The following is a 25,303-nucleotide window of genomic DNA, read 5'->3' as shown; positions in this document are numbered from 1 at the left end:
TTAAGAAGAAAATAAGTTGCCACAGACTTATCAAAAAACAGTTGCCTCAGTAAAACATTTTTAATGTAATCTAAGAATTTGCTTTTCATGCTTTCTTTTCTCCTTTAATAACAAAATTCCAAATCTTCTATGAATGTTTTGGTTTAAATTATGGCCTGATAAGATGTCTCATGCCACATTTCGAACTTAATAGTTTAGACAGGATAAAGGAACACTAGCTGGTGAACTTAAAAGTAGGGTGCTACCCCGCTTTTTTCAAGAAGCAGTCCACCAACAATAAACAATGTAAATAATGGCAGAAAAAGAAACTAGATCTCCTAAACTTGACACTATGCATTAAGTTGTATACTTAACAAATGAGAATTCATCAAAATTCACAGGGGTGCTTTTGATTGATCAGACTCTAAAAAGTTAGTGGAAGATCTCATTTTGAGTCTCACTTCCAAGAGTCTTATCAATCAAAACCACCCCATGAATTTTGATGAATTCTCATTGATTAGAATACAATTTAGCACAGTGTTAAGTTTAGGAGATCTGGATTTGGCAAAAAAATCTAACCAATGTTAAAAGTTATGTGAGAGGGTTATAGCTCCACAACTTTAGCCATGCAACAATTTTGGTTCTGAAGAGAATAAGGTTTCAACTGGATTTTTAAGCCTCTTCATTTTTTTACCAGTAACTCAGAAAAGGATTTTATAAATTTTAAAAGAAAGCCGAGAAACAAAGCATTGTGGAACATACAGAAGCCACCAAATGTCTAAACCCCCCCAAACATATTACATCTGAGCCCAAAACATACTCTGTCTCTGAACCCCTTGCTTAGCTAGACCATCTCTGCCACTGCCAGACCATCGATAGATCTTCTAATCCAATTAAGCTGAATAGACCCCTAGAGAGCCATTTGTTACTTCCAAAGACAAGAATTGCATAAATGACTTTTAAAAATGTTCAATTTCCAAGTTGGCATCCCCTTTAAATATCACACGTCCAATCAGCAAATCTTATTCCATCATGTTGATACCTAAAACTCATATTAGCTCGCTTGTGGAACATTCTCAGGAGAAAGTAATAATTATTACAGAAATAAAAAGAAGATGAAATATTGTTAAGTAATAATTATTAATGAAAATTCAAACATTACAATTAGTTCTTAGCTCCAGTGGGTGTTTATGTCGTTTGATCAATGCAAATAACCCAAGCGAATTTATGTAACTCGTAGCACTCTGAGTTACCACCAACACATGAATTCACTGAGCAAGTGAGCAGTTGGACTGTTTGATAGTTACAATTATTAACTTAAGTCCCAATGAATTAACACAGCCACAGCAAGCCGATTCCTATAATCAGAACCTACCATGATTTATGATCAATCGAAACATGAAAAATGTGAAATACCTTGCAACTACACACCAAATCCATCTCCATGCGTACGAAGCACTGGAACCCGCCAACCAGCGCAGAACACCAGAGCAAAATAATTCCTGCCGTAGCTAATGAACTGAAATAACAAACGCCTCAGCAATCAAAAACCAGGAAAATCAACTGACTTCATCCCAAAGACCGATTTGAACAAAAATTACCAAGAAACAGAAGATAAAAAATGAAGCAAAACCATGAATTAACCAAATTACAAACCAATATCAATAAACCATCAGATACGAAGACCATAAGCAAGTATTAATCAAATCAAAACAAATATACACGACAACACGAAACATCGAAATGAAAACCCTAGAAGCAAAAAGGCAACAAACCAATAACTCCAAACCCTAGACAATTCTGAGGAAGGGTGAAGGGATCCCAGTACTTACTGAATCAGGAACGACAGATAAGATCGATTGAAGAGTGACTGAGCAAAAAGGGAATGGATGTTTTCCGACGATAAATTGATCAATTCGACATTCGACTGCTCTACCCTCTCACGCCGACTTCTCCCATCGCTCGCATTTTTTTGACCGAGCCGTAGCCGGAGCCAACCCCACCCCTTCCAATTACAATGAGGCGGACGTGTAGCAGATTATGGATTTCAGTTTTGGTCTCCAAACACGTCCGCCTTTCAGTGTTTGTTCGTAGAACGCAATCTTTCCTTCCCTTTTTCCTACTGAGCAATGATTCAATATGTGCTCATCTATCGATAAAATCAAAAGCATACTACGTGTTAATTTGTTGGCTTAGTCCTCAAAATCCTAAATATTTTTTTCTTCCTTCCAATAAGCAATAGACACGTGTGGAGCAACAAATAGAGCATTGACATGACACGTTACCATGGATTTGTGGCAAATGAATAATTGCACACAATTTCTTTTGACCGAAAAGGCAAACAGGGACTGAATGGGTTGACGTATCATGCGGAAGGCACAGTGGAATTAGGTGGGACCATTATGCAACGAATGGTCGAGATTGCCTACATCTATCACTAAAGAGTGGGTCCAGACCCTCAGGGAACTCCAGCCCTAGGCGCCCACCAACGAAACACCTTTCCCAGATAGAGTCGACCAGCACCGAGCTTTACCTTCTCTCTTTTTTTATTGAGCAACAGCCTAGCATACGACCTGTTCGGATCACCTGCCAACAAAATTCATTTCAAAAACTTACCAACATGATTTTACACCGCACATCTCATATATGACTATACACCTGTTGGTCGGACTTTGTAGAATATGCTTAGGCCTAAGCCTGAGTCCAGTTTGAATATCAGGCCTAAGTCTTGAGTCCAGTCTGGTCCTCGTATAAAGTCCAAAACCCAAGTTCAAGTTTGAACTCGAGCCCAGTCAAAAATTTGAAAATAGATTTTTTTTTATTCAATAAAAAATATTTTATTTATATTAAAAACTTTTAAAACTCAAAAATAATAAACATCTTACTATTATTTGAAAAAAAAAGAGAAGAATAACAAAGAAAAAAATATTATATACATTTTTATCAAATAAAATATTTTTTTATTATTTAATATATTATATCAAATCGGACTCGGGCTCGAGCCAAACTTTTTTGACAAAACCCAAGCCTGACTCAAAAAGAAATTTGCCCCGATGCTTTAGGCCCAAACCCAACTTAATAATGGGCCGGGCCAGGCCAACTCGTCAGGCTACCTGGCCCATGAACAGGTTTATATATGACGGGTTACTTTTTTTTTGTGGTGGGTCCCAGTTTAATAGTAAAATGTGCCGTATTAGAACAAGTTGGTAGGGGTTGGAATGTCTTTTATTGGCAGAAATTCCCAATTCCATTAACAATTGTCGCCTATTGTGGAATTAGCCACACAATTGTTTGGCCTGTCCTCCCATCGGTCCCACCTGTAAGAGTAAGAGGCTGTTTGTTTTCACAAACATGATCAGATGATTTTGGACCGTCTGATTGTCGCCACTCCACATATAAATGAAGAGGTTTTTTACTGTTCAGACCATCTCATAAGTAGCTCTACCGTGTGGTGAGGTAGATGTCAGCTTGCAATTGATGCCCATTCACGTGTAATTTTAAATTATTATAGATCCGCAGTTCAAATCATAATTCTGAAGTGAAAAGAGTTCGGTTGAGTTCTTTTCTGCAAAATATGCTTACCCTGAAGTGGGGCCCACATGATGGTGGGTCCTCCATACGCAGGTCAAGATTCATTGCGTCTTGTATCAGCCCTTGTTTTGTCGGTAGCATCTTTCCTCGCATATCACTAAGGGGATAAAAATGACACAAAACGACAAAATCGTTTCCAATTTTTTTCTCGCTTTCTTCTTTTTTTATTTTCATGGTTGAAGTCTTGAAAGATCGCGTAGGTCTCCACTATCCTTTCTCAATTTCTCATTCGGTGGTTGGTCCGAAATGATTTTCTAACCATCCGATTCTCTGACTTAAAAGCAATTTTCACAAATTTCATTCACATTTTCCGCATTCTCGATTGCTGACTTTTGACTAATCTCTCTCACATGGGTGATGGGATCCATCAAATGGCGACTCCAAAATCTACACCGGACACCTGGCAAGTAATGGGGCCTAGACATATAGTTAGGTTGGTTTTCTTTTTCTGTTCTTTCTTTCATTTCTCTTTCCTTGGCCCGAATTGGCCAACTTGCATTAAAAGAAAAGGAAAGAAGAACATAAAAAGAGAGTCCTACAAAGGAAAAAAAAATACTTAATTCGCTTAAAATAATGAGTTCAAATCAGACCCCCCACGACGTCCTACAGTACATCTCTCTTATATAGAAAACATCTCCTGATAATGATGTTATCATTTTCGATATATCATTAGAATATATTTCCAATACATGGTGGAGATGTGCTGTGGGACATTGTGGGGGACTGATTTGTCCTCTAAAATAAGGATGTGCACACTCAAACATCACCAATCAAGTTAGAAAAAAATAGACTTGGGCACATTATAGAATGATGGCTTTTAACTTTAGCCTCTTCAATGAACTCCCTTATCCTATATTTTCATACATGTGTAGAACACTTACACTTGCAATCATCAATATATAAAGTACTAGGCATTCCACGTTGGCCATGTCTTTGCTTCCACCGGCTATGTCAACAATGTATAATGCAATACACCCCGCCTTGGTTTGTGGTTGTCTAGTTCATGTTTGGAATGAATTTGTACTACCAAACGCTAAAGAGTAAGGTTTTAAAAATCAACCCGGAAACGGAACCATTTCAACTATCCAGATCGAATAATTTGTATATTAGGGCAAATGTTTATATGAGATTTGCCCTAATATGCAAACCTCATATAAACATTTGCCCTAATATGCAAACCTCATATAAGAAAGAAGAGATGTCAGTTGAGAAAGCCAGAAAGCAAAAGGAGAAAGGAGAACTATTGTTTGAGAAAGAAAAAAAAAAAGAAAGAAGAACAAGGAAGGAGAGAAGGAGGGAAGAAGAAGGAAGAGGATGAGGATGATTGGATGCTCACTGGTGATGAAAGCGACGATGGCGACAGTGAGGTGACGACAACAAATACAGATCTAAGATCTAAGTTCTTGGATCTCAAATCTGATATCGATTTCTCTAAGACACCTGTAGAAGAAAGTATTCTTCTTCTTTTTCTTTGTGCTAAATCCCATATTTGAGTTCGTGTCTCAAATTAGATCTCAGATCATATCTGAACCATCTGAGCTCTCTCTGCAACTTTATATTGCAAACCGCTGGCTGGGTCAAACGAGTCAACAGTTTGACCACCCGAGTCAGCAATTTTCCAATGAAGTCAATGGGTTTGACCCAATAACAGGTTAGGGGTGAAACAGAACCGGTTGTTCAAACAATTTCCATACCAAACAGTCCAACCATCCATGTCAACTACGGTTCAAAAACATTGCTAAAGAGTCTAATTATGACATATTTACAAACATTTTCTGTACATAAATCAAAATTTCAATAAATCACATTAAAGACATCATATGATTTATTTATTTTTCATAAGTTCATGTTTCATTATACATACTTACCATCAAGACTTAAAACAATGTTAAAAGATATCCTCTAACTTGTCATTTTATCACAAGTTCACATTTTTTTTTGTTTCATTATAGGCTTTTTCCAACATTAAAATTGATAGATGAAGTAAAAACAAAATAAGAGTAGTTAAATATATCTTTAGAGGAGTACTGATAAATCACCAATACAACCTCTCTCCATTGAAAAGATTTCAGTTGAAAGAATTCACGTTGTAAAAAAAAAAATCATTTGGATGATGTTTCACATGTCTGTTGGATATCCAATCGAATTTGTATTAATATCACTTTTTACATGGACCATGATCTTAGGTTCCATTTGGTTCACGGGAATATGAATGTAGAATCAGAACGGGAATGAGCCATTCTAATTCTAACTGTTTAGTTGGGCAGAATTGAAATCCCATTCCATTCATATTAGAATGACATTCTCCCATTTAAGAAAATGGTCATTCACTCCCCCATCCCTTGGGAATGAAATCTCATTCCAATTCCTGTCTGAACCAAACAAACTATAAGAATAGACAATTCAAATTTCAGTTCTGAGAACCAAAGGTACCCTTAGTTTTGCCTTAGGCCCCAACCATAATCTTGTCAGCCAAGACTAAACAATGCCTACTGAGGCAGTGAACATATCTATCATTAATGCAACATAACATGATCTAACATATAACTCGGTAAAAGTATTATACTCGGAAACTTTATTATTTCTCAAACGGATATTATCATCCCAGATAAGTAGCTGACTATGGATTTTTTCTTTTTTTATTTGTCCAGCAACTGATGAATTTAGAATTATTGGTGGCTTTGGGTCAATTATTTCCTCCAAACATTGTCATTTATAGAACAGAGGAAACATGGATAAGGGGGGACCTTGAAGAACTCCTCAAATTGACATGGGATCTGCTAGAAATATGGTGTGTGCAATTAGGTACACACCCTAATCACAAGCAAACACGTCAATGATCAGTCATTATACCAGGAAAGTGGCCTAAGGTTAATCTTAAGATAATAAAATAAAATGAAGAGAGAAAGAAAGGCGAGAAAGGGCAGGTAGAGTGAGAAAAAGAGAAGAGATAGTAAAATAGAGAGAAGACTAGGAAGGGAGAAAAATCTAAAACTCTCCCAATCAGCAGCAGACCTTAATTAGTTATATATGTTATGATATTAGTTACAATAATTAATTTAACCCTTCTCTGCTTACCAAAAATTAAAAAAAAAAAAAAAAAACTCTTTATGTAAAACATGATTAAAGGACACAAATATCCAGCCACCTATTTAGGAGACAATATTAACACTCCTAACATGTATTCTTCAATATCTGCAATTTATCCTAATTTTTTATTCGAAAGTCTTCACTTAGGTTGTGTTTGGTTTGAAGGAGAAAGTAGGGAAAGGGAAGGGTAGATGGATCCCCACCTTTCCTTAATTTTTTTTCTTCAAACCGAACATAGCATTAAATACAGTAGAATATATATATATATATATATATATATATATATATATTAATTTTTATTAAAAAATTTCCACGTTTGTATAAATTTCCCTACCTTTTACTTCAAACCAAACACAGCCTAAGTGTGGAGACAACAAAACTCACATTTACATAATACTTATGTTAGAAGATAAGTGAAAGATTGCCGAATGAATTTTATTTTATTTTATTTTTCATTTAGAATTTTCTAGATTGTAGATGCATAGCCATCTCTTATAAACGGTCAAAACTACCAACCATGACTGCAATGGATATAAAAATGTCAAGATCTGTTGGCTAATTATTAATGGGGTGTAAATACATATGCACATTGTTACAGATTTTTTTATTCATTCAGTCATGCCAAGGCATGGAAATCATGCAGGATATTTTTTCTTTTTGGGTTAAAAAGTGGGGTTTTATTAATAGAATAAAAGAATTCCACTAGAGCGAGTACATGGTCACGATGGACCAATGCAGACAATTATGATTTTCAAAACCGGATAGGAACAGATGGTCAGATCAGAAAATTGGGAACCGGTTAGGTGATTGGTTTTGTTTTCCCCCAAAATTGAATTTTTGCCAAAAACCATTGATTTTGGTCAGCAAGCTGTTGACTCGGGCGATTAATCGTTCGAACGGTTTTGACCTTTTTATTTTTTATTTTATTTTATTTTTTTGTCATCGACCTAGGAATCGGACCCCTAACCGGTTCATTCTTCAGGTCGATTTTAAAAACCTTGCAAACAACCAATCAAGCAAAATATGCTCGAAAGTGTGAATGCTTTGACTAGGAGATCAGCTTCCATCATGACAATGCCCATTTGAGCAGTCTTTACAGCCTTGCATTGGGAATATCTCCCTACTCATGTTCTTTATTTCACGGGGAGATATTCCCAATGAAAGGTTGTAAGAGGCTGTGTTGGGACGGTGTGAGCACGAGCGCGACCTCCTTGATTGGAGGGTTGCGGCAATCAACAAGTGGACAACCTGATTTGCAAAGCAAGGGATCTAGGAGAAGTTCAAGCTTTTAAAACAAGTCGAGGGTAGCGACAGTTAATCAAACTATGAGTTTTTTTTTTTTGAATCGAACCAACTTGGTCGATTTCTTAATAATTCAAACCGAAATTGAACCAATGACCAATTAACCGGTGGATCTCGTGGTTTATTTTTTGTTTATTTATTTATTTTTTTGTGTAGTAACCTTGCACTCAAAAAAAAAAAAAAGGAGAGAGAGAGAGAGAAAAAAACCTTCCCTCCATCAAAATCAATTTACATGTTAAAATAAATTGATTTAAATTTATACACATTTTTTCACTTTTATTTTATTAAATGTTCCAATAGGTTATAGACTTATAGTTTATGTAATTTGTTCAATTCTTCTAATCTAAAAAGTGAAGATTATAAGTTGTATGAACAAAAGACAGTCATCCCTGATTCTTGTACAATTCTCACTAGATGTTTAGCATAAAAATGAATGTTCTCATTTTGTAATCATCTCATAAAACATGAATAAACAAAACAAGCTGAAATGAAAAATACAACAAACTAAACTATTAATCAACATCCATTTAATAACAAAAAAAAAAACACTATAAATGAACAAACACAATAATATTTATGCAAAAAATAAGCCCTAAAACAAGCTGAAATGAAAATACAACAAACTAAACTATTAATCAACATTCATTTAGTAAAACAAACTAAACTATTAATCAGCATTCATTCACTCATTCAGTAACAATCCAGAAAAATGAACAAGCTGAAATGAAAATACAAAATGAAGCCTAAAGGCAAGTTTATTTATGCAAAAAAAAAAACAATAAATAAAAAATAACTATAAATAATATTTATGCAAAAAAAAACCTTAAACAAGTTGAAGGTCTAAAGTCGAACTTGGACAATGAACACTAAAGTGATGGCCGATTTGCTGGTGCCGGATTGGTTGTTGTTGCCTGAACCTAAAGTGAGAGGTGGCGGAGATGATAGGTGTCATCAGAGAGGGAGTAGTTGGCGCATAGCTTCGGTGGCTTCGCCAACCGGTGTTGCTTCTTGGTGGTTGTCACGGAGTGGCGAAGGAGATGACAGACAAGAGAGAGAGAGAGAGAGATCAATTTTGGGCCTTTTGGCGTGGCCATAACAGAGAAGGGAGGGGGAGAGGCCACCAGAGGATGGCCGTCAACCGACATCAACGTCGAATGGCAGAAAATGACGGCCGGTGCCAAAGAAAAGCAAGGGGAACTTGGGAGGAAGACGAATAAGAGGAAAGCAAGGGTTTTCAGTTTTGGTATTAGCCTTTAGGTGTGAAAGAAAGGGAAAGGGGGAAACTCAAAAAGTCAAGTGGCGGTGGGTTTACTTTGATTTAGAAAAAAATAAAAATATATAATATAATATAATTTATAATACATAATTTATATACCAATCGATTCGGTTATCCGTCAGTTTGTTAAACAAAACCGAACTGACCGATTCAATTAACTGGATTTTCAATTGGATTTTGGTTCGGTTTGGTTTTTCAGGCTTTCTTGCTCACCCCTAGAGATAGTATTGATGTCATGGATGATCATCAAGAATGAAGAGGTCACTGCAATAGGCATGCGCAGGGGCTTTTGGGAGATTAACCTACTCCAAAGAGTCAGATTCCACCACAAGTTTGGAGATGCAGAGAGAGAGAGAGAGAGCTGTGTCATAACGCAAAATTATTCCAGAGGACAAAGCATCATTCCCGGTAGCTTCAACAAAGGCACAGTCCCAACTAATTTGTTCAACAAGGGGATTGCATATTAGTAGAGATGGTCTCACTTTAGTACCCCAACTTTAAAATGTATCACATGATTTGAAACTTTTAAACTCCAGAATTACCCTTCAAAAGAGGATATTATTCATCTTCTTCTTCTTCCATGAGACATATGAGAGATGAAAGGAATCTCAAAACCCATCACAAATCCTCTATTCTCGAGGATGTCTCGATGTCATCTCAAAGACATCCCTCGGAGCCATAGTCAAGAATTCCTTGACCAGCACTTTAACAATTTTAGATGAATGAAGTGAGCCCCCTCAATATAGGTGGCATATGGAAGAGACCAAGTCATCGACGACCTAGCAAGTACGAGGGTACTCTGAAGTCTGAACTCCTCATCCACTGGCATATGGAAGAGACCAATCCGTCAGTTTTGTAAACATATTTGATTGTTTATGACAATAAAAGGGCAATTTGATAATTTTATTATCCACTGTATGTTTGTTGAGGATTTCAAATACTATAGTGGCATGTTTTAAAGTTCAGGTATTAAAGTGAGACTATCCCCAAAATATAAGATATTAATTTACAATTTACCCTATTATAAGATCATCTTGCCAATTAAGTAGGAAGTTGGCAACAAAGGAATGTGAAAACTGAAATATCTAGGAACACAGAAAGCATATTTATTTTGAAATATGGAATTAGATTGTGAACTCAAAATAAATGAATATTAGTATATTACCCTTGCTGCTAAAGGCAACCGCTAGCCTTTTAGTTGGGGATGCTGCCGTCGCACTGGTTCTCTTTTCTTGGTTCAAATGAAGACATGCAGTGGACAGAAGAGATACGAGATAACCGTTGGACAGTAGATTTACATCGATTTTATTAACGTAAAATTTTCACTAATTTTCAATGTATTCTCTGACAAAAATAGACTTTTACACCGATTGATGAGGTATATTAACACCCCCACCAAATGCCTGCAAAACCAAATCGGGGTGTAAAATTTACCCCAATTCTCATTTACACTTTAAACAAACGCAGCCTAAAGTCATTTGATAAAACCTGAAGTGGGTGAATTGAATGGTTTGTCGCTTTGTCTTGAGTGTTTACTCCTTAATAGCCGATCCTGAAGTTGGGTTGATTACGCTCTTTTTTTTTTACTAGAAACACAACCTTTTTGCTGTCTAAGGGTGTAAATTAAAATACCCTGTATTTTGGGGTTGGTGATACTGTCCCTAAACTCTCATTTGCAACAGAAAAGCCACCCTGTACATTCAAATTCCAACACCCCGTTTTCAATATTAGCATTCCGTCAGTTCTTAACCTTTAAGAAACCTTTTTGCCCTCTTCTTTATTATATATCCAAAACCTTATTTTTTAAAATAATGGTGAAAATGTGGCAGAACGGTGTTAAAATTTGAGAGTATAAAGTAACATTCTGTTGCAACTTGCAAATGAAAGTTGGGGGAATAAGTATCAGTGTATCACTACACCCAAAGTAGAGGGTAGTCCATGTATTTTACCCAAACACTTTTTCAATATGTAAAGATTCAGTTTTATTTTAGTGCCCCTCCCCTTACATGGAAATGATGCGGCCTGCATAGTTATTGCAATGTATTAAGTATGTGGGTATTCACACATTAAATGTTCAGCCTGAAAATTGGAAAAGAAAAAATAAAAACACATTAAAACCGAACAGTGAAAAACCACCATCACGGGATCACCGGTTCACCAGTTAGACCATCTAATCCTATCCGGGTCTGACAACTCTGTCTAAATAAGTAAGATGAACTTTTCTCCAACAAAACAAATTAACTTGTCAAAAAATGTTGATCTAAACAGCTGTATTTATAAGAATTTTATTTTATTAATAAAGTTGTATTTATATAAACATTGGACGAGATGCTCACATGTAGCCACCGCAGGTGAACATGTGGAAGAGACAAACTTATAATATGACGATATAATACATCAGGAAGATAGCTTTTTACTCCGTTTCTTTGCAGTCTTGGCAAGAGCATCACAAATTTCTTTCTTTCGCTTGGAGTTGGAGTTGTCATTGCCACCCCTGCTAACAGAACTCTTGCCGCTGCCTTCTAAAGCTTCCCTCACAAAAAACTTCAACCTCCATAATGTGGATTCACTCTGCATCATGAGTACATATGAACACCAAATAAACCTCCATAAATAAAATGACTGAGTTAAAGTTGACACTGATGAGATAACAGTTTTAATGACCTGCGCATCCATGTCCAGATCAACCTCTTCAGCTGTGGCTTGGAAGCTTGGGTTCTTCTGAGCAATTATCTCCAATGCTTTATTCAGATCTTCAGGAGACAACTGGCTGAGGCCTGCACCAAGTTTTCTTTTCTCTTCTGTTGACATTTTCCTGTGGGGAAAATGGCCAACTTAGCCTTGATTTATATGTAAAGCAATCAGTGACATAAAATCAATCAAGTACGGGATCCAATAACTGTAATGCTCGGGTGTTAAAAACCAACAACTGGAACTTCTATAGAACCACGTGGAGTTCGAAGTTCAAATACTTAATCTGGCTGTAGGGACCTCCATCATGCAAATAGGAACTGAAAGATGTCTGCTTAAATACCAAGTGAATTTAGTATTATCCATTAGTGACTGCATAACTAGGGCTTACTATAGTTAGTTGACACATGGAACTTAAAAACAAAATATTGGAAATTTTATTTTTATCTACTTGTTTCTTTTTCTTTTATTTTTTTGGGTGGGAGAAGAGGGGGCGGTGGGGTAAGGGCTCCAGATGTTTTTGACACATTGAAGTTTTTGTTTTTGTGGGTTAGAGATCTTACTATGCTTCAAAGTATCGATACACCTTTATGTATCGGCAGAGGTGTATCAGTACTTAAACCATACACTTATTTTTTTTAGTTTTTTTTACAAGTTCCAGTTTTAAATATTTTCATATATATATATATATATCATTTTAAAAAAGAGGTTCATGAAAACACCTCTAAACAGGTGTTTTGGGGACCCGCCAATACAATATGGGGTATAAAAAATTTGAAGCTTAGATCTTTGTATCTGTTGTTTGTGTTTGCACGTTTTTTCTCATTTCTTTTTTGGATTTTTTTTTATGAAAAAGCAGTTCTTTCAATCCCTTTATTTCTTTGCTTTCAGAAACAATCACATTATTATTTTTTTCACAGCTTCAGGCACAGATTAATAGGGTTTAATCAATAAACATAAATGTCCCCAATGAACTAAGAATTTTCTTCTGATAGTAAAATAAAATGTGTTAAAAGGAAAGGGAAGCATGAAAGGTGTATACAGGCTTTATGACTCAAGGAACAAGAAAGAAAAAGTGAAAATAAGCAATGAGCAACTAGGGGCATCAGAAATGATCTAGATAATGTCAAACCCAGCCTTAAACAAAACATCTGAAGGTTCCACCTCGAATACGCTCTATATATCCCAAAACTACATAGCCCTTAAACAAAATCTCATCATCAACCAGAGTGGGGAGATTGACCAACCAAAGCTACTCAAATCCGCCAATCGCAAAGCGGCAACAAAACAGAACTTCCTAACCACACCCCCCAACCAAAAACCCGGACTGACCAAAACAAAAACAACCTTCCCCCACAATACCCAATAAAGATAAACTACCCCTAGATTTTGGCTCTACCTCTCCTACCACTCTTCAGTCTTGCCACTTCTGTCCCTAGGAAATACTTCAATTTTGCGATGTCCTTGCCCTGAAAGTGCTGCTTTGAGAGCTATTTAAGAAAGCAGCCCATATAAAATCAATTTTGGCTAAAATAGGAAAGTTACATATGAATGTAAGGTGGAGTGAACCATGGTCTCCTACAATTAATAAAATGATAAAAGCCATTGCTGGAAACATGCCACCCAGATCTGGCTTCCACAGTGTGTCCAGCCTCTTGTACTTGTTGGAGAGATATGATTGAGACTTGAAAGAAAACCAACAAGGGGTTCCATTTCTAAATAATTGACATTACTCCTTACTTCCTTAGAGGCAGTACCCAGACTATCTCCTCTGCATTCATCCAACAACTGCTTCTAATAACTGCCTCCATGTTTATCACCAGTGGTTATAAATCTGGATATGGGATTCCAAGGAACCCATCACCACACCACACAGCCTATCAAAACGTCCTGGACACAGGGCCCATAACTCCCTGTAGCCTCACTAAACCCCAATCAAGTCTAATTGACCCATATTTCCCAGCTGTTGTGTTCTCAATTCTCCATTTTCACTTTTGCTCAACACCATGTCAGAAAAGAAGACTGGAGATAAACAGCATGGTAATGTGCCCTCCCTGATTCTGCAGGGGCATCACCACACCACACTTTTACTCCAATTTAATGAAGATGGCAAAGGCATCTCTTCAGTCTCATCTTCAGCAGCATGGTAATGTGCCCTCCCTGTTTGTCATCATTCCCATAGATCCTTTCTCTCTTTCTTCCTCTTCCTCATTATGCAACAGCCTCTTCAATTTCTCTCTTTGTCTGCATTCACATTGGCGCAACAGTTAGGTTGCTCCATTGCAACCTGGGTGACCAGGGTTCAAATCTTGGAAACAGCCTCTGTATGTGCAGGGGTAAGGCTGCATACATCTCTCCCTCCCCAGACCCCGTATTGGCAGGAGGAGCCTTGTGCACTGGGCTTGCTCTTTTATTTAGGAAAGTGGCCTCAACATGAAGCTGCTAGCCTAAGGCCAAGTTTCAGCATTATATATTGTGAAGTTGTACCAAACTAGCTAGTTCACAAAAAGATGGACGGTTTGTGTAATCTCTCTCAAAAAATGCCAATTTTTTAGTGATGCATAAAGAAAATATCTTATTGTGAATAAACAAGATATTGAAGAACCGTCCATATGTAAGAAGTAAGATCATAATTACTAATTTAAGGTCTTGTTCCACATAAAAGGAACTCTTTTGTTACAATAGAAACCAGAAGTGACATGGATTTTTCAAGATTTGGAGTTGAGTTGCTTTATAAAAAAGTAGATACCAAATGAAATTTTATGAAATGGTTTCATGTGACTTCTGATTAAAAAAATGTTTTACGGGATTTAGGTAAGTCTTGATCATGGAATATCACTGAGAAATAGGAAAGAGTAAATGGATCCATCGAGTTTTTATAGCATATTAGTTCAACTACAGACAATACCATTAAGAGGTCGGGTTCTGGCCTGAACAGTCTGACTGTCTAGTCCACTTTAGTTTCTAATAAACTGGTTATTTATTGTGGATGCTTTAGTTGGAAAGGAATATAGCCGCAGACAGCAGCAGTAATGGGCGTTAGATTCAGTGTTCCTATCTTATTTATCTAGATTCAGTGTTCCTATCTTATCTCTTAGCTAGATTCAGTGTTCCTGTCTTATCTCTTAGCTAGATTCAGTGTTCCTATTAATTAGGCAGTAGCATTATTATTTCCTAGGTCTTTTAGAAAGTTTCTTAATGTTTCTTTTAGAAGGTTTCCTAATGTTTTTAGAAAGTTCTTTTTCAGAAAGTTTCCTTACGAAGGACTCTTGTAATTCCTATTTAAGGGGCGGATGTTATTCAATAAATCCATCCAGAATTTCAGTCAAGAAAGAGCAGAGGAGAGTTGGTGATCTCTTTAACAAATCACCATAAAGGCGCTAAAGATAGGTTCCTCGAAAAAAGGGAGAAACAAGGGAAAACAAGAAGTTTTCCCTGTTAACTGACCTGTGACGAGATCCTATTCGCGGGCCCTTAACATTATTCATAATAGGTCGCTCATTAAGTGGTTCCATTAATCATTTCCCCTTCATAGGGCTGCTCATTATACATTATTTCTTTAATATCTAAATGACCCTATCAATTTCCTAATCAGATTCATACAATTTTGATGTTCCTCTTCTTTTGAATGTTGTGAAATTAATCCCTAAAAAAGTAAAAGTTCCAAGGCTTTTCAATCATCCTACATCAATAGGCCAGTTTGGAAGAAGCGGAATGAAAGAATCTTGAGGGGAAAAATCTCCACCTTGGAGGCTGTTGCCAGAAAAGTTGAAAATTCCTTAGGTGTTGGGCAACTGTTCTTAAGGCCTTTGAAAGATGGATGACAACCCACTCACTTTACAAGGCAATGGACAGTGTCATTTTTTGTTTCTTGAATGTTTAGGGGTGATGAAGGGTAATCTGGCTGACAAATCACGAAGAGACACATGGCGAATCTGAACTGTCTAATGACACCTTGGCGCCACATGGGGAGAGATCACACTCAGCCAGGTCAGCCTAAGCCAACTAACCCAACCTACATCTCAACCAAAGGAAGACCGACATATTGCTCAACGATAGAACAGAGCATACCACTTTAGGAGAACAAGCCGATGACTTCAGATGCCGGCTTGACCTCCCCAACCTGGGCAGCCGACGACTTGAGTAGCCAACCGACCTTCGGGGTACTAACCTACTTGGCGGGCTGTCCTTATCTGGTTAGCACGCCATCGGTTCCGAATTGGACGGTGGCAAATTGCCTACCCGATAGGGATGACCCCAGTTCCTGCATGCTTCGGAGCGACTAGATGAGGATCACTGCCAGCATCGGTAGAACGTGCCTTGAAGATAACAAGCCGATAAGGACTACCGCTCCTGGATATCTTGAACACAGCTCTTGGACTCCGGGGCCTATAAAAAGGCATCTCCATGCCTTCACAAGGTACGCACGATTAAGTGCAATCAGCTCTCTTGCTCTCACTATCTTTCTCTGCTCTCTTAGCAACCTCACATAGATCAGCTAATTAAGCATCGGCATGTCCAGCCTAGGTCCAAACCCCAGGTAGTCAGGTACTTTGATTCTGTTTTCTTGCAGATCGGTCTGCTGACCTCAACCACTACTCGTCCAAGCTGTCCTCCAGCAGGGAAGGCGGGTGATTTATTCCTCATCAAGGGGAATGTTTATATGCTCAGGTTTTTCCCATTGCTTACTTTTGTCTATCTAAATTTCTGTTGTATTAAGGAACCCTCTTCCTCTTGTCCATCTTAAGTGAAGGTACCAACATGCCATTTATCATAAAAAAACGACCATGAAAATCAAGGTCTTCAATCTATTAACCTTGATACATTATATAACAATCTACCTTTCCAAAATAATTATACAAGAAATAATAGGTGATATATACAAGAAATTGTGCCAAGCACCCCACAGTTCAGTTTCAGCTAGTCCAGCTACCTTTTTTTTTTTTTTGAAGAGTAATAAAAGAAATTTTATTAAAAGAAAAAAATACAAGGCAGAGGTGACAAGCAGGCACCTTGATAATACAAAGCAGCTAAAAACCATAAAAAACAAACTGGAAACTACTACAAATCTGAAAAAAAAATACATTCCACTAGATCTCCCCCAAATCTCAACTGCTACTCTGTTCAAACACCGGGGTCACCAGACCCAATCCGAGACGAGATGCCCCAACTGAAGTAACCACCACCTTAATAGATTTGAAACACCACCCCTAACAGGTCATCTCTTTTGGATAAAAGGCTGCTTATCAGGTTCTCACCAAAGATCTCCCGATTCTCTTCTCCAATCCTCTTTAGTTCAGCTTAATAACCTCAACCTTCTCCCCTCTACCCCAAATCTTTCAAAAGTAAGAAATTGACTCTTCATATATCCTCACCCAATGCTTCCTCCTCACCCCCTTCTCTCTCTCTCTCTCTCTCAAATTGTTCAAATGCCTTTCTTGCAAAACCTTCCACTCCCCAGAAGAACAGACACAAGGATTTGCACATTGTCACTTCCCTCTCCATTAGCTTACTAATTTCCACATCTCTTTCCGAGATTGTTGCCATCCCTCCCTGTTCCTCACTCTTTTTTTCCTCCTCATCCACCCTCCCCCTTCTTCCCTCCAAAATTTCCTCCTGAATTAATGCTTCATCCCCATTTCTTTCCTTTGGGGCTGATTCAGAACCCAACACTCTCCTCTTCCTATTATATACTCTTTCCAGCATGTATCCCCAATCGCTACTGTCCAAGGCCTTCCTCTTTTTTCCTCCACCCCTCTCACTTACTTCCCAAACCCTTTTGTCCCTGTTTCGATCATAATTCACAAAAAAAAATAAAAAAAATAAAAAAACTTGAGTAGATTTAGGGTTTCCCTATTCAAGGTGTGTAAGTATGCACTATGTCTGCGAAAATCCCTTAATTAAATTCCTTAGAGGAAATTCTTTTGTACTCTCTTTGGCTGCAGGTGGGTTCCCCCTCAAGATGTGGCAGGACTTTTCAACCATGAATTCTTGAGACAGCGAAAGAAAAGATGGATGGTAATGTTGAAAGCAACAAACGCAGTAATGTGTTGGGTAATATGGAAAGAGAGGAACAACAAAATTTTCTTGGAAAAGAGTAGAACAATAGATGAAGTGATTGATAGTAGCAAGGTGAAAGTAGCCCATTGGGTAAAACCCTTGGATAGCTTTCAAGTCTTCTCAGTCACAGACATTCTAAGAACATGGTCCGAAGTAGCACAGTCTTCAAGAGTAAGAGATAAAGGCTCGAGTGAAAACCACCAAAAGGCAATAAAGTAAAACTGAATTTTGATGGGAGCTTCTGTGGAAATCCGGGCATCTCAGGAATAGGAGTATTAAGAAATTCTGAAAGGAGGATATTGGGTATGTTCTCAGGACTGATTGGCACCGAAAACTCACTGAAGGCTGAAATATTGGCATTATTACGAGGGTTAAAGCTAGCCAAACAACTAGGATACAGACATGTTGAAGCGGAAGGGGATTCAAAAGTAGTAATTTTTTTTATCAATATTCAAAAGTAGTAATTTCATGGGCAGCAAACAGCAGCCATACCCCATGGACGTTTAAACATGTGATTAGGGAAGTGGAGAAGATTGCAAAAGAGGTTGAGGCTGAATTAAAATGGATCTGAAGAAGTGCAAATGGACTAGCTGATGGTTTAGCAAAACAGGGGGCATTGAGACAGCAATTATTTTGGACCGCACTGTAATGAGGGATAGAATAGTGCGATTAAAGGGGATCAACAGTCCCATCACCAAGTTGTATAAACTGTTGACAATCTGAATTTTATTAAAATACATGTTTACTGATAAAAAAAAATGCTTAATCCAAAGCAATCAGACAAACCAATTTGACATTGATAAACTGTAACACTTTTATTTTTTGCTTTTAGAGCAACAAAAAAAGTCAGTGTGGTAAAACTTTCTCAGAAAAGAAACTTTTGAACACATGATCTACACAATAATACCCATTCATCAGTTGAAACCTTAAAATAATGTTACAAACAAAATGGTGAAAAACAATCCAACTATACTGATATCAATTGCCTAAATGGCATGCACTAAATGGTTAGTTCTCATCCTCAGCCGCATTTCTATTCTATGGGCCATAGCCTGCTCTAAAAGCCTCATTTTAGCTTGAGCTTTTTTGCAGCATTATTCATTAAAAATGAATGTTTTTCAAAATTAAACTAGTTGTTCTTTCTATGTTTAGTTTGACATTTCCAGTTATATAATCTTGACATGATTGATTCAACCCCAATAAAACTTTTTTGTTACCAATAAAAAAAGACTATATTAGGAGATTTCAATTACTGTAACTTTTTTTTTGCGTAACTGATTAAATGGAAAAAAAAATAATGGAAAGAACAACAAGATCAAACCTAGACCCGAAAAATAATTAGGAACGGCATAATTGAAGTTCAAAAAGCACATCATTAGATTAAAAAAAAGACTTTACCGGGAAAAAAGATCCAATATAATGAACAAACCTGCACTTTTGGACCACCATTTCTCTCAGTTCCTCCAAATGCATATCAACCTCACAAAGCTGAAAAGCACCCACAGTAATTTTGTCAATGCATTATTCATCATGCTCTATATACAAGTGAACATCCTTTAAAGAACAGAATTGTGACCATTCCTAAAATAGTTTTAAATGGACATCTGTACTTTTCTAAGAAGCTAATTCCAGATTCGTGCTTCTGCAGCATAAATACAAACCTCATTACTTATATCCCTAGCCATTTTTGCATTAGCAGCCTCCTGAGCAAGTTGCATATCACGTTGGGCCTCAGCTTCCTCCTCTTTAAGTCTTGTTTCCTGCAAGTAATCAGGTTTGGGACTTGACCTGGGATTCCAAATAATGAAATAGAAGTGTATAATACATTTCCTAAAGGAGTCCCAATGATCAGAAAGGAGCAGACAATACATTTCCAACAAATGGAACTGCATGACCATCACTTCAAATCAAAATTTGCCTCTTCAATGACAAGCTTTTAATTTATATTAGGATAACACGCTTTTACCTCTTCAATGACTTTGGGCAAAAGTTGAAGCCACTTCTCCTCAAATTTTGCCAGCAAGGTTTTTGCCATCACATGAACATCACTTCTTTCATCATTATATGTCATTGCATTCTTGAAAACCAACCTCACATCAGTACATATTTCTCGGACATTCTTGTATCCAGAACCATCCTTAGCTTCCATTTGATTCTTTATTGTGCTAAAATCCATGGGCTTGTCAATAACCTAAATACAACACCGATGGCAATCAATCCATGGCCTACACTGGAAACATCGAAAAGCTTAAATGACAAGGAAAAAAGAAGACAACTAATCAAGGACAATATTCCCACAAGTCAACTGAGTTGAAAGCCACAACCAGGACTAGACATGATTCATTTTAAAACCCACAGTTATAATCTAAATCTAAATAATAAGCAGGTAAGTGTTCTGCAAAATGAAATAGCACCCTCTCAAGTGGGGTCAATATCAAATACTTTACATTGTTCAAGCTTAGAGTTATGCATATGCTGATTCATTATAATGAGAGAAAATATGTCTGCCATGCATGACCAAGAATTTTAATAAAGTGAGAAGATGGTAAAAAGTATTTACCTCATAGTAGTCATGTAAACCAAGACCTTCAACATCCACAGGTTCCATAAAAGGCCATGCCCATTTGTGTTGTGTGATCTGGCAAGTAATGGGATACAAAGGGCAATGATTTACAGCTCAAGATGATGAAAAGAAAGTTTATTCGAACCATAAATACTTCAGGTATTGGGCACCATTGAAAAAAAGGTAGTTAAAAGAGATCACTAACACCTAAAAACAATTAAAAGAGATCTGAATTTGCAATTACCGCCTTTTTGCTAAAAGTGACAAATCTGTTTATATTCAGCACAACAACTGATTATGGACCTTTTATAATGTTTTTCTTTTCTTTTCTTTTCTTTTTGTTTTTGGATTTTTGTAAAAGATAACAGAAAACAAAAGAAGATATACATGAAAGGATGTAATATCTTTACCAAAAAGACCACTTCCAACCACGTTCTCCTAAAAGAAAAATTAGACTAGATAGAGTTGTCAGTATATAGAAAAATCCTCCCAAACCTGCCCAAACTAGACTATCAGCAATCTCTCTCTGATATCTAGGAATCAACTGCAAAAAAGAAGGGAAGCAATTCAAACCATCTCTAGTTTCATTCAAGCAATGTACCAAACTTTCATGGTGAATTTTTACAAAAAAAAAAAAAAAGCAATATATTCAACTGCAGACTATTGAAGAGGTAGTTTAGTTTTGATAGCAGCATAACATATGAAGCATTTGCTTTGTTTTGTTCTTTTCCGCATTGGCAGTTTAATTACGTGATCAAATGATAGTTTAAAGCTCCTCGCTAATATACATGCCACACCACACATTATTAAATTGGTTACGCAATGGGAGATAAAAACAGCATTAGAAGCTAATAGAGATTTTAATAATTCTTTTAGATAAAATTAAGATCATAAGATTTAGAGAGGGTTTCAGAATGAAAGAAACACGTTTGGAGATTCATATTAAGATCAAAAGAACAAAGAGATGCTTTACCAACAGAGGGAAAAAGGATGACCACGTTTGGAGATTCATATTGAGACAATATGTTTAAGTCTTTTATTATTGTATTAATTAACATAATTTGACAAATAATATATGATCATGAGAAGTCAATAAAAAAAAAAAATAATATATATATATATATATGTGATCACGAGGAATATACAAGGATTGGTAATTGCCTGGCGCAATATTGTGGCGAATTGGCGCATGAGTTCTTGCATCCTTTTTGCACTAGCCGCTTCCCTTCGCGTTGCATCTTGTTGCTGCTTCTTGATGCTAGAAATATGTTTTTCTTCGTCTTTTTCCTTCACAACTGAGCTACCTTTTGAATTGTTTGGCTGCTTCTTACTCAAAGTTAAGTAGAACTGTTCAACTTCATTTACTCTTTGCTCAAGCTGCAAATTAATATTATATATATATATATATATATATATATATATAAAGAAAATGTATAAGGTTCCCCAGAACAAGGAAAAAATTCAAAATTTCAATTTAAGGTAAACTCAAATAGGAACTTTGAAAATGGCCATACAGTGGCAATCCTACAATTCCAACAAAGATAAGACATTTGGTAAAAGTAAAAAAGTATTTAATTTCAAAGATAAAGCCATTTGATCTACTGCTTTAGTTGAAACAATGAGAAGAAATACATTCAGTTATCTCAAAAAATGCAAGTACATAATGTGACATTCTGAGGCATTTGGGAAGCAACCCAAGGCAAGGCATAACAAAAGCACACTAAGGTAAAAATCTGAAGCATACAATCAAGCTTAGGCCTCACATAAGTGTTTTTAAAACCACTAATGGATCCATTAAGACTGTCAACCAATTATCATAGTGGTTTCAATCAACTTCAGACCCACCCTGCCCAGGACTTGGTATTTTTATTTATATAAAATTTCCAGACAATATTAAAAAGACAAATTTTGATTGGGTAATTATGATTTCATTTATATCTATCAAAAACTATGATTTCATTTATATATTTGTGCTATTATTATATGTTTTTTGTTGTTCATCAATCATTGTATGAGAATGAATAATGAGGGAATGTTCCTACTGTAAAAATAAACAATATGGTGAATACAAAAAAAAAAAAGAAGAAAAAGATCAACCGTAGAAAAGACAAAAGACCAACACAAATATATGCCTTTTTTATATGTTTTTTTCCTCTTCCTATTCGTTGGTTCAATGACTTGGGAGTGATGCTTGGACACCTGAACCATGAACCACCTGTTCCAATGCTTCAGCATATGCTTAGTTTTCAAAACCTTGAAACTCAAAACCATTCTTACAGTCTTACCCTCCGACCAAAAATGTAGCTTATAACCATACCATATGGTCTAAGCAAGACTAGTGGAATTTATAGTAAGGCACACTCAATAAATTTATAGTAAGGATACAACTTGGGACAGCTTTGGTTAATCATTTCTTAAATTTTGAAAAAGACCAAACTAGGGCCTGACACAGTGGAAATTCTTCAAATCGAGTAATCAATTTACACCCTCTAGTTTATAGATCCAGGTTTAGGGCATGTTAATTTCCTCTTAACTCTTACCTCTTAGGGGAATCTTACAACTTTTTGTTTTCCAATGATAAACGTAGTTCTACACTCAGATCTTGACCTACCCATTGCCTTACGGAAAGGTAAACATAGTTCCACACTCCATCCCATTTCCAATTTTGTTTCATTATCTCGTCTTTCTGCCTCACATCGCCAGTTTGTTTCACTTTTGTCTTCTATTTCCCTACCTAACAATATTCAAGAAGCTCTTAGTTCACCTGGATGGTGGCAGGCAATGGAGGAGGAACTTTCTGCTCTTCAACATACTCAAACGTGGAAACTTACTACTCTTCCACCTGGGAAGCATGCTGTGGGCTGTAAATGGGTGTATACTGTGAAATACTTGCCAGATGGTAGTGTGGAGCGCCTGAAGGCCAGACTTATTGCTAAAGGTTACTCACAGGTATATGGTGTGGACTATATGGAGACATTCTCTCCGGTGGCTAAAATTGGTTCCGTTCATGTTCTAATTTCCTTGGCAGTTATGTATGATTGGCCTCTCCTTCAACTTGACATAAAGAATGCCTTCCTCCATGGTGATCTAGTGGAGGTATATATGGAGCAACCACCTGGGTTTGTTGCTCAGGGGGAGGGTGGTAAGGTGTGTAGGCTGAAGAAAGCAATTTATGGGTTGAAGCAATCTCCACGTGCTTGGTTTGGGAAGTTCAGTGAAGTGGTGAAGAGTTTTGGAATGAAGCAATGCCAGGTTGATCACTCAGTGTTCAGCTATGACTCAGAAGCTGGGAAGATTTTATTAGTGGTCTATGTGGATGATATTGTCATCACTGGTAGTGATAAATTGGGGATTGGCAAATTAAAGGTATTTCTGCAAAATCATTTTCAAACAAAGGACCTTGGAACATTAAAGTATTTCTTGGGAATAGAGGTTGTCAAGTCAAAACAAGGTGTGAATCTGTGCCAAAGGAAATATGTCCTTGATCTATTGGAAGAAACAAGACTGTTAGGTGCAAAACCGGCTGAGACCCCTATGAAACCAAATGTTAAGTTGAGCAGTGATACAGGAGAAGTATTTGAAGATCCTGAAAGGTATAGACAACTAGTGGGAAAGCTGAATTATCTGACTATCACGAGACCCGACATCTCCTTTGCAGTCAGTGTGGTGAGCCAATTCATGCAGAACCCTCGTATACCTCACTGGGATGTAGTCGTTAGAATTGTGAGGTATCTGAAAGGAGCTCCAGGCCGTGGGCTATTGTATAAACCAGGAGGAAAACTTGAAGTAGTTGGGTATACAGATGCAGACTGGGCAGGCTCAGTGAGTGACAGAAGATCTACTACAGGCTATTGCACATTTCTGGGAGGAAATCTTGAAAAAAGCAGACACTTGTAGCCAGAAGCAATGTTGAAGCCGAATATAGGGCCATGACTCACACTACCTGTGAATTAGTGTGGCTGAGGAATCTCCTACAAGAAATTGGGTTTCACATGGATAAACCTATGAAATTGTACTGTGACAACCAAGCTGCACTACATATCTCATCCAATCCTATCTTTCATGAGAGAACAAAGCACATAGAGGTTGATTGCCACTTTGTGAGAGAGAAGGTTCTTGCCAGAGAGATAAATATAGAACACGTGGGCTCCAATGACCAGTGGGCAAATTTGTTTACAAAAGCTCTAAGCTCAGGGAAAGTGAACTATCTATGTAACAAGCTGGGATTATATGACATATATTCTCCAGCTTGAGGGGGAGTGTGAAGAAGTGCCGAATAGGGGTAGTTTAGTCTTCTTCTGTTTATTAAGTAACTTGCTTATGTGGCAGTGTTATTAGAGTTACTCTACCCCACACTTAAGTAAGGTCATTTCTGTCTTTGTAACTATGATTAGAATCTAATATAGATTAAGGGGGTCGACTGAATTGGTTAACCCATCAGATTTTCGAAAGACCCTTCTTCTTCTTCTTCTTCTTCTTCTCCTCTTCCTGTTCGGACTACTGTAGCAACAGTCGAAACACCCCCAAAACACAAAAAAAAATTCTCATATATGGGGTTAAAATGGATATTTGACAATTTTTAGAATTCAGAATTCAGAACAGCATTCTATGCTTTCAAATTTCAGAGGAAAGAAAAGTTCACCAATACTAATACACCTCTTAATGTAATTATTGCACTTTCAGATGTCAGACATCAGAGCAAAAGAACAGGCCCTTAGGCAAGTAAAGGATATATCAAGGATTAAGTCTTT

The 25,303-nt window shown here is 37.0% G+C and overlaps 2 protein-coding genes across 4 annotated transcripts in view; both read right to left on the bottom strand.

Moving 5' to 3' along the window:
* The window catches only part of LOC148868340 (E3 SUMO-protein ligase SIZ1-like), a 37,570-nt gene extending 35,478 nt beyond the window's left edge, over nucleotides 1-2,092 (bottom strand). The window contains exons 1-2 of one of the 2 annotated variants that reach the window (XM_088968435.1): nucleotides 1,812-2,092; nucleotides 1,396-1,498 (exon numbers count right to left, since the gene is read on the bottom strand). In XM_088968435.1, the coding sequence (XP_088824561.1) occupies nucleotides 1,396-1,425 (30 nt within the window). In that variant the 5' untranslated portion in view covers nucleotides 1,426-1,498; nucleotides 1,812-2,092. The remainder of the gene's footprint in view (nucleotides 1-1,395; nucleotides 1,499-1,811) is intronic. The other variant, XM_088968436.1, reaches the window with a different exon arrangement.
* Nucleotides 2,093-11,511: 9,419 nt separating this feature from the next.
* LOC148868339 (transcription factor GTE6-like) overlaps nucleotides 11,512-25,303 on the bottom strand; it is a 33,737-nt gene continuing 19,945 nt past the window's right edge. For both annotated transcript variants that reach the window (XM_088968434.1, XM_088968433.1), the window contains 7 exons: nucleotides 21,714-21,929; nucleotides 20,550-20,627; nucleotides 19,956-20,180; nucleotides 19,651-19,749; nucleotides 19,419-19,477; nucleotides 11,903-12,053; nucleotides 11,512-11,809 (listed from right to left, as the gene is read on the bottom strand). In XM_088968434.1, coding sequence (XP_088824560.1) covers nucleotides 11,636-11,809; nucleotides 11,903-12,053; nucleotides 19,419-19,477; nucleotides 19,651-19,749; nucleotides 19,956-20,180; nucleotides 20,550-20,627; nucleotides 21,714-21,929 — 1,002 coding nt within the window. In that variant the 3' untranslated portion in view covers nucleotides 11,512-11,635. The remainder of the gene's footprint in view (nucleotides 11,810-11,902; nucleotides 12,054-19,418; nucleotides 19,478-19,650; nucleotides 19,750-19,955; nucleotides 20,181-20,549; nucleotides 20,628-21,713; nucleotides 21,930-25,303) is intronic.

The sequence above is a fragment of the Nelumbo lutea genome, chromosome 2 (assembly GCF_056320005.1).
Source record: "Nelumbo lutea isolate HS-2025 chromosome 2, American lotus-T2T, whole genome shotgun sequence".
NCBI classification, from domain to species: domain Eukaryota; kingdom Viridiplantae; phylum Streptophyta; class Magnoliopsida; order Proteales; family Nelumbonaceae; genus Nelumbo; species Nelumbo lutea.
The sequence above is the reverse complement of the archived record's forward strand: the minus strand, read 5'-3'. Positions and strand labels throughout refer to the sequence as shown.